Here is a 9879-nt window from a genome sequence, read left to right as displayed (position 1 = left end):
TCCTTTGGGTTTTGTTCAGGCTTTCCAGGTAGTGTACCTTGTTGGCGACTTGAGCTGGCTGTCATAGAGACAAACTGGTTCTCCAAGTTTTTTAACTTGTTGTTTAGATCATGGTAATTCCCATCAATCTTGTTGTGTAGATTTTTCAGCTCATACCCTAATTGTTTCTCACTTCTTGCTTGTCCCTCCAATAATTGTTTTAGCATCGCTTCAGTACTACTCTCTTGTGGAGGTTGTGTTGATGATCCAGCTTGTTCTTGTGCAGGTTGATTTTGTTTTGGTGAGAATCCAGGAGGGAAGTTTTGTTTGGGTTGGTAACCACCTTGGTTGTTGTTGTAGAATGGCTTAGGCTGATTGTTGTAGAATGGTTTTGGCTGGTAGTTGTTGAATGGCTTCTGTTGGTTGTTGTAGAAGGGTTTCTGTTGGTAGTTGTTCTGGTTTTGATAGTCATGTTCCTTCTTGTACCATGTACCCTGAGCATTGACATAGTACATATCTTCTTGGCATTCTACTCCATCAGCTTCAGAAACCATATGTAACTCCTCCTTCTTGTTCTTTTCTGATAGTAGCATGTCAATCTTGTCTTGAAGTGCTTTCAGCTCTCTCTTTGTGGTCATATCTTCTCCTCCACCACCTCTGTCTCTTCTATCATATTCATCATTGTAGACAGAGTTACTCTGTGCCATGTTCTCCAAGAGTTCTAATGCATCTTCGACAGTCCTCCCCAAGTAGTTTCCATTGCTTGCAGTGTCAAGCTGGCTTTTGAATTTAGGCAAGACTCCTCTGTAGAAAGTGCTTAGCAAGCTCTCATTGTTGAAGCCATGGTGGGGACATTGAGACAAGTAGGTTCTGAATCTCTCCCATGCCTCTGAAAATCCTTCAAGTCCTCTTTGTTGAAAACCAGAGATCTGATTTCTAAGGTTGGCAGTCCTTGTAGCAGAGAAGAACTTGTTGAGGAAGGCCTTCTTGCATTCATCCCAAGTGGTGATAGTATCACTTGAGATGTTTTTCTCCCAAGTGTGAGCCTTGTCTCCCAAAGAGAAGGGAAACAATCTGAGCTTGAAAGCATCCTCTGAAACTCCATTTGTTTTTGACAAGCCACAGTATTTATCAAATCTGTCAAGGTGATCTAGTGGGTCTTCCAAGGCAAGTCCATGGTACTTGTTGTTTTCAATCATGTTGATGAGGCTGGACTTGATCTCGAAATTATTGTTGGTAACTGGGGGTGCCCTAATGCCCAACCTATTCCCATTTATGTTCGGTTGATCATATGTACCGATGGCCCTAGCTTGGCGTTGTGGTTGTCTAGGTCGAAGGTTGGCAGCTCCTTGACCATTGCCCTCTTGAGCAGCTCCAGGAGGAACTTCTTGGACATTTTGTCTATGATCATCAACTTCATAGACACCTTCCGGTTGATTCGGGTTTCTCTCCATCTCAAGCCCCAATCTATGTAAGTGGGCTTGCTTTTCTCTTCTCTGTCTTCCCAACTCTCTTTCTAAGGCTTTGATGTTGTCCACTCTTGGTGCAAGATTTGTTGATCCTTTGCTTCTCAAGTTCATGCACCTGTCATCCAAATATATATGAAGATAGATAATTAGTAACTTAAAAACAAAGTAAAACTCAGTCTCAAGCAAAGACTCAAACGCAATGTCACAATCAGACTAGGATTGGCAACGGCGCCAATTTGATAATAGGGTTTTTTGCCTATTGCAAATGTTGTAGTATAGTGGGGTGAATGTCGAACCAGTCCTAGTGATGTGAATCAGTGAGAATACAAGTCATTTCTTAAGCTAAGTAGATTCAATAGTGGTGAGTGTGTGACAACTAACAATAGCAAACAGAGCAATACAACAAGGTTTTAATCAATTTAGACAAGTGAATCCATGGGTATTGGGAATTGACTTCAAGTAACTAAGATCCAATCTAGGTGACAAGCTTTCAATCAAAGTAATCTCTTAAGTCTAAACACAATTCTAGACAAGTCCTATGTCTAGGTAAATGCCCATTTGCTTAGAAATCATTAAACATCAAATGTCTTTGGCTTAATTCAATCAAGCAATCTTTAAGTTCAAGTTCAATAACTATCTAGCAATTTTAACATCAAGTGTCCTTGGCTAATCTCACTAGAGCTTAGTTGAGTTGATTCAAACACTTCATCTAATCATGTCTGATGAGAAGTGTTTAGAAATCAGGTTTAGAGTGATCAAGACTAAACAAGCATTAAAAATACTCAACAAGCAAGTTCATACAAGGATCTACAATAAAACACCCTAAATCTACACTTAATCACCCTAATCTACCTTAACCATGAATCCAAGGAGTGTCTACTCTCTAATCTCCATGAGAAACCTCAAACCCATGATGAATTCAAGGCTCACCATGTTTATGAGAAGGAGAAACAAGATATAGAATTAAAAACTTTCTTAGATTGTGATATAAAAATCCAAGCTTTTTTACAAAGGGAGGCAAGTTCTTGAGAGAAAAATGAGATATCCCTCAGGTTTTTAGGTTTAAAACTATATATAAGACATGCCAAACTCGAGCTGGTTTAGTGAATTAAACCGGGTCAAACCGGAATAAACCGGTCAACATCTCCAAATCTGTTCGTAGCGGCCATCACGTCCCGCTACCAGTGGCCGCTAGCGAATCCGCGTCTTCCCGAGCGGTGTCACGTCCCCGCTACCAATGGCCGCTCCAGCACTCGCTCATGATGTGACGACCTCATTAACCCGCTTTGCCAAGCCGCTACGAACCTCCACGAGCTTGAGCTCCGATTCGTTTTTCTTTGTCTCAAGACCCGAGCTTAACTTCTTCACATCGCGACTCCAATGACGTGAAGGCTCTCGGAGGTGGCTCATGGTCTTGTCGTGCTCTGTTCTGGCGAGGCTCCTTCTCCAAAGACGAGATCGTGCTCGGACCACCACGAACCCATCACTAAGCCATCGTCTTCTCCTCCGCCATGGTCTGCAACTCGCGATGCCGGCTCCAGAGCGACCAGCTTTCCTCACGGCTCAGCTCCGTCATCGTCGCGGATCGAAGTAAACCTCATCGAAGAGCAACAATGGCCAATTCTTCCCTATTTGCAAAACAGGTCCCTGAACTTCTGGTTCTTTACAAATCGGCCCAATACTTTGGAATGTGCAGAAATGACCTCACGAATTGACCCATAGACTTTTGATTGTGCAATCTAACCCAAGGGAATATTCTGAAACTGCAACCTTGGTCCCTGAACTTTGGATAACTTCATATTTGACCCCAGACTTCCATAGTGTGCAGCTTAGCCCTTGAATTTCGCCCCAAACTTCCAAATAAGCATTCCAACCCCTATGATATGCAAATGAGTATGCAAATACAACACAAAGACCTAAATGCAACCTAAAATGATCATAATAAGCTAAAATATGAATCTAAAACTTATAAAAATCATGAGATATCAATTAACAATTAATTTAGATGCTGACCTGCTCATCTTCTGATAATGGGTACACATCACCGAATAATGTTACTCTTGCATTCGACAGGCCACTCCATCCAGGTATCTGCTAGCCAAATCACCATATTACAGAACGAAAGAGAAAATAAAACCGTTTTGCTTTTGTAGTTTGAATACAGTTAGCCAATATTACCTGAACAACGAGACTGCATCTAGGTTCAGCCAAGAGATTTCTTGTGTGGATGGCCAACGGTGAAAATAAAAAGATTGGATCTGCAACCAAAAAGCATTAGCCATTAAGGAAAATGTGCATCTATTATCTCAGCCACCAAACACAAGACATCTAATGTACTAAGCATTGCCTTCAACACTATCCAGACCCTAAAGAAAATACTATACTTACATCTATAATGAGATTTGAAGAAAATAAAGACAGAAAAAATCCCTCCTATCCATTCCCACAAGACCCAAATCAAAATAAACTTTTTTGTAGAGTGGGATGACGTTTAATACTCATGAATCAATTGTCCACTAGTAAGTTACTAAATCCATATCCTAAAGAACATTTCAACATACAAAGAAAGAGAGATATAGTGTGACTTACGCCCCATACGATCAGGTGCAAAATCCACCAAAGAGCCAAATGGGTAACCTTCCCTTCGGTGGTGCATTTTAGACATCACCGTGCATAGATGAGCAAACCTAGCCTTGAATCATTCAAGAAAGAAGACAAGAACCAAACAGATAAAAGAGCTTATCATCTATCTCATCAAAGCAAAAACAAAAGGAACTCTAAAACAATCTGAAAGGACGAATCTTTTTACCTGCTCCAGCAAGTTCCTTACAGCCAAAGCAGGCCTAGGCAACGCATGAGCTGACGTCGCATTCTGAACTCCACCAGATATGGGAGTTCTAAAAAGCCCACCTCGATTTCCCCCACTGTTCCCAGCACCCTGAGGAAGTGCAAGAGATGACTCCACGTCTATTACACTATGAGAAGTCTCACTCTCAAGCTTTTCCTTCACACAACATAAAAAAAAAAAAAAAAAAAACTATTAGCCTATATGCCAAAGCTACCATCTTTACACCAATACAAACTCTGCATCATATCCAGAACTAGCTGAAGCTTACCCAATACAAAGAAAACTATACCCATGACAAGAAGTATTGAACTTTTTTTTTTTTTTGGTAATCAAAAAGTGTTGAACTTTACAAGACAAGAGACAAGGAGTATCCAATACAAAGAGTCCCTCATAACCACGACAAGAATTGTAATAAAGTATTCAACTTTTTAAGAATCCACAAGAAAAAGAGTACCTGTGATAAAGAGAAGATGTCCCCAGGAAAGAAGCCAAACCCATTGCTTTCGCCGAGATTGTCTTCACCTTCACCCTCGTTGTGTAAGAGAGCTTGTATACGAAGGCCGTGACTTGATCCATCTCTGATTCTCAGCTTGGGTGGCGACTTACAGAGCCAGTACGAAGACTGGGATGAAGCTACGAGTGGCAGGTGGGAAGATTTGAAGAGATGCTTTGTTTTCGGGAGAGGATTAGAGATGTATGAAGACGAAGTAGAGAGAGCTTCCATGGTTGAGTTAGGTGAAGATTTTTTTGCGATCTTTCAGTGTGGCAGTAGGTAGAGATTCGTCAGGCGCCTTTATTGAGAGTAAGTAAAGCTTAGAGGAATTAGGACTTTTCCAGAGTAGGGTTTGATTATATACTTTTTTTTTTTTTGAACAACAGGGTTTGATTATATACAAAATAAAGTTTTTTTTCTTTTTTTTATATATATATATTTTTTTTTTGTTGTTGTAAAAGATAGGGATTCTAGGAATTTTTTTTTTTAACATCCGATTAATTATGTTACGAGAAATATTATATTGACGATTCTACTGTCAACAATTTTACCTTCATATAAGAATGGTTCGATGATACGCCCTTGCACCATGCTAAAGACTTTTTGTAACTATTTTTTTCCATGATCTGCGTAATTTGTGTTTTATGGGGTTTGAATCCCAAACTCTGGTGTAGAAGCATTAATAAACTTTTAATCAAACTACTGTTCTAAGGAATTACTTAGTTTTTAATTTTTTGATAACCTTTTTTGGTCAACATTTGATAACCTTAAACAAACAACAAAAATTATTATTTCAGGTTGTTAAATTATTTATTTTCAGGTTAACATGAAATTCCCCCTATTTCTTTTCAAATCGATTATTAGTTTTTCTTTTGTTAGGATAAATACGAAAGATGATCTGACTTTAACGCATATCTCGTTTCACACAAAGGATAATGATTATGACTACATAAAATCAGTACTGTAAAATTTACTATTATTGATAACAACAACAGTTATTGGAAATAGATTATTGCTCTCGATAGGAAACTGTTAAGAAAAGAATAAATGAATTTGGAATTTCTTTATGTAAATCATGATTTAGTTTACTTTTTGTATCACTAATTAAGTTGTACATCACTAATTAAGTTGTCTTATTTTTTGCATCACTAAATATGTTGTCTTTGCCTCACAATTTATCAGCTTCAAATTCAGGTTAAGACTCGACAGCATCACCAATATATATATACTAGTATCTCTACTAAACTAGATAATATATCTAACAAGCTAGCTGATATATCGGTGTTTCTTCTAATTGTTAACAAATGTTTTGAGTATTTTATCGAGTCAAAGTGTATGTTTTGGTGTCTGTTCGTGTTATTGTGATGTTTTTAAAGGTTTTAGTCTATTTGGAACAAAATAGATCGAATTGAATGCCAAAAAGGAAAAATTAAAGATGAAAAATTATGCAGATGCATCAAAAGTTATCAACAGATAAAAAAAAATTTCCACGATGCGATTGAGCTAAAATTGTGCCACAAGATAAAAGATTGATTAGCTTCTCAATTTCCGCAAGTTTGAAGTAAACCCATAAATTGAATCAAATGTTATGTAGTCTTTTATAATGACGTTTCAATATGAGAAAAGAAAAAAGAAAAATCGGTTTTCTCTATTTTCTTGTTTCATTTTACATAAAATTTGACCATGAAATGTTTTGACCTATATCTACTAAACCATTATTTAGATAGAACTTTATTTTATATATCAAAAACATTTTTACTTTACATTTTTCGGGAGACTTTTTCAAACTTCTTTTGTATCCAATAGCGGAGTCAGCATATTAGCAAGGAACTCAATTGGCCCCGGTGGATTTCTGACTTTTTTTAACTTCTGTTTTATCATTGATTTTGTATTTTCTGGTTATTTTTGAGTAGATTTATAGTTAGGTTTTAGGGTTTCAAAGATTAAAAATAATGAATGATTAGGATTGTTTGATTTAGAGAACTTTCATTAGAGACTTGGAGTGTTCTTAATGCTTTGATTGATCTTAGATTAATTGATGAGTCGATTCAATTTGATTGCTTGAATATAATCCATGTGAGCATAGTATTTTTACCCAATGAGAGTTGATGTTATTATGTTTTTAAACTTAAAGCATTTCTAATCTCTTAGATTGAATGGGAATTAATTTTCTAGGTTGCTAGATACTCCTTCCGTTTCTTAAAGAAAATATTTTGGAGTTTTCACATATATAAAAAAAAAATATAATCATGTATGTTTTTTAAAATTATCAAATTTCAATGCTTTTAACCAATAGTTTTTCAATAAATCCAGTTAATTTTATTAAAATTTACTATTTTTGTATAAAAAACATAAAAACTTAATCTTTGTAAAATAATTTTTTTTCTAAAACTTATATCTTAATGAAACGGATGGATTATATTGATCATAGACAACTGATTTCTGTTTTGAATTTTAAAATGGCATTTAATTGATTCTCTGATTAATTGTTTATTTTTATAATCTGATTTTATGTGATTTCTTTGATGCCTAGCATTTTTTATTTCATTATTATATTTGGATATTTACTTTTCTACTTAGCTTTAGAGAAACAATCAATTATCTTTTTTTTGTCTTTCAGATTTGTAGTATAATCTTGATCTTTGCGGATTCGATCTTTCTATACTATTGTGATTTAATATGCATTTGCAGTGTGATTAAAAGTTAAAAGTTTTGAGTAATCATAAACTAAAGAGTTTAGCTTAAACCATGCTTAGTCGTAGAGTTCTTACAAATATTTACATTTTATAGGTATATATTCTAGTTTTTAGAATATCTTAATTTAGATTAGGTAACATAACACCAATAATTTCGATCAAATATATTATGTTTTTCTTTTCTTTATGGTCTTATTAATCATTACAGTAACTGAACTTGAAGAACGATTTGGAATTTTAATCTCCAGATTCTCCACACTACTAAAGAATTTTCTATCATCTCACGAGGTTCAAAACCATTTTAAACGTTTGGACAGAAAAATCAACACGTCGATGATACATATAACTTGTATCACTAAAAGGCCTAGGTGCAATACGGGACCCACGTCACATACCATTCTCGTTTTCACCCCATCCTTCCTCCGAGTCCACGCGCCACCGTTTAAGCTGCAACGTCACTGCACGCGCCAGCTTGCTTTCGACGGCTCGTATCATTCCAGCTGCAACCCCGCTCACATCAGCCACCTTCTTTAGACTCGGCCGCATCACCTTCTTCGGCGAGTTCCTAACGCCGAACCAAAACGCCGCCGCTAAAATCACCTTCGTCGGCTTCTCCACGGCCAAAGCGAGAGACGCCAACGAAACGACGGCGTTTCTCAAATCTCCGTTTAGTCCTAACTCATCGCACCATTTTACCAAAACGCCATCCGCAGCTGCCATCACTCTCTTTTCCCTCCCTCGCGCTTTGTTCACGACGGCACGCGACGTCTTCGTCGACGATAGCTCGGAGCTTGAGACACGATCCAGCGACGAGCAGCAAGAAGACTCCGAAGATGATCCGCAGCAGCAGGCTGTCGTCCGAGGCGAAGGGGAAAGAGGACCAGAGAAGGAATCTCCGGTGAGGGATTTGCAGCCAGGGCAGATGGTGCGGCGGACATGGCGGGAAAACAAGATGTTAGAGGCGTGGAACTTGGCGTCGCAGGAGCGGCAGAGGAAAGCGGAGTCCGCGGCGCAGTGGAGATCGGCTTCTGCACCACACAGCTCACAGGATTTCACCATCTTCTCGTCTGTAATGATCGATGATGGGAGGAGAATGATAGATGTTTGTTTAGTTGTGATTTGACTTGAGGGAGAGAAAAACGGTGGACTATGGTTCATGGTTTTGATGATATATATACATACTAGTGGGTGGCTATTATTTTCCCTCTTTCACAATTCTCACCAAAAATCATATATTTCTTTTTATGATGGAGAAATGAAAATGTGGTTTCGAGAATTGACGTGTGGAGAGGTTTTGAGGCTGGTGATATCTGTGGTTATTACTTTTAAACCGTTGCACTAGCCCACGTGTCATTCTTCCTCTTCTTCTGGCGTGACGTGGAGCTTTAGTCAACACACCAAAGTCTTTGGTCATTGCACTTTGTTTTCCATTTCATTTCTTCTGCGTTATTTCTCTCTTTTTGACACTAACTAGTTTTTGTTTCTTTCGGTCATAAAATAATGGGAAATTTGCCAATATGGAACTAAATCTCTAAAGTATTGTCCCCTTAGAACTAAATTAACTTTTCACACATTTGGACAGTGACTACCATTTTTGTATATAAAAATTCATAAGATTTTTTTTACAAAGGAAAAAAATATGGAAAAATAGTTAACTTAATGTAGATAAGCATATGCATGTGAGAAAAATATTTTTGACATCAAAAGATGTTTACATAATAATTTGAAAAATTGGCTAAATGTGCTCGTTAACCATATCTGCCATCTACGGTGGTTTAGAATACGTAATCTGAAAGAAACACAATGTTCTAAGGCATGTAGGCTGCATATTATAACGGAAACGTATACAACTAGTAAGGCAGAATATGAAGTTCAAGATTTCCTCTATGCTCTATATTTCTGGTAGATTTAAAACACTAAACAATGTCATCTCATCAACCGCGCTAGAAAATAAAATCTAAATCCTTCCTTATTATAAACCATGCAAGAAAATACAATCTACAATATGTCTTTATATCTACTGTAGTAGTATATAACATCCTATTTATTATTCTATTTTCTAAATTGGTAGAATGCAAGTTCTATAACGGTTAGTAAACAAAATCCGGAAATCTTGGTAAAAACGGTTATGAAATATTCTCTAAATCTTTTAAATATTTTGTTTTCCTTTTTTAATTGTTATTTTTCCTAAATTGTGGTCTTCTTCATCGTTGTCTAACGATTTCTTCTTTTTTTTTTCTTCTTCTCTAATTTTTTCCTATCTAAACTATGGATTCACAAGAAGAGGTTGAATGGTGTGACAAAGAGAAGACCAATGGAAATGATGTGCGATTTTCTTTGGTGGATTTTGTGAAGGAGGGTCAACATTTTATTTCGAAAACGCTTTTGAAGGCA

General features: G+C 37.0%; 3 protein-coding genes across 3 annotated transcripts in view; all 3 read right to left on the bottom strand.

The window, feature by feature from the left end:
- Positions 1–5132, bottom strand: part of LOC106296133 — a 7302-nt gene extending 2170 nt beyond the window's left edge. Inside the window, exons 1-5 of the mRNA XM_013732196.1 lie at positions 4751–5132; positions 4258–4452; positions 4038–4140; positions 3627–3706; positions 3462–3539 (exon numbers count right to left, since the gene is read on the bottom strand). Of these exons, the coding sequence (XP_013587650.1) occupies positions 3462–3539; positions 3627–3706; positions 4038–4140; positions 4258–4452; positions 4751–5020 (726 nt within the window). The 5' untranslated portion in view covers positions 5021–5132. The remainder of the gene's footprint in view (positions 1–3461; positions 3540–3626; positions 3707–4037; positions 4141–4257; positions 4453–4750) is intronic.
- Positions 5133–7637: 2505 nt separating this feature from the next.
- On the bottom strand, positions 7638–8752 carry LOC106293019 (B-box zinc finger protein 32-like). The gene has a single exon (XM_013728688.1). The coding sequence runs from the start codon at positions 8641–8643 to the stop codon at positions 7873–7875; it is 771 nt and encodes a 256-aa protein (XP_013584142.1). The 5' UTR covers positions 8644–8752; the 3' UTR covers positions 7638–7872.
- An 83-nt stretch (positions 8753–8835) lies between these two features.
- The window catches only part of LOC106345035, a 5728-nt gene continuing 4684 nt past the window's right edge, over positions 8836–9879 (bottom strand). Inside the window, exon 4 of the mRNA XM_013784310.1 lies at positions 8836–8868. Coding sequence (XP_013639764.1) covers positions 8836–8868 — 33 coding nt within the window. The remainder of the gene's footprint in view (positions 8869–9879) is intronic.

This window comes from Brassica oleracea, chromosome C5, assembly GCF_000695525.1.
Source record: "Brassica oleracea var. oleracea cultivar TO1000 chromosome C5, BOL, whole genome shotgun sequence".
Classification (NCBI taxonomy): domain Eukaryota; kingdom Viridiplantae; phylum Streptophyta; class Magnoliopsida; order Brassicales; family Brassicaceae; genus Brassica; species Brassica oleracea.
This window is presented reverse-complemented; position numbering and strand designations above follow the sequence as displayed.

Bases quoted from the DNA above. Each gene is read 5' to 3' on its own strand.
- LOC106293019 (XM_013728688.1), bottom strand. From the start codon at position 8,643: ATGAACCATAGTCCACCGTTTTTCTCTCCCTCAAGTCAAATCACAACT.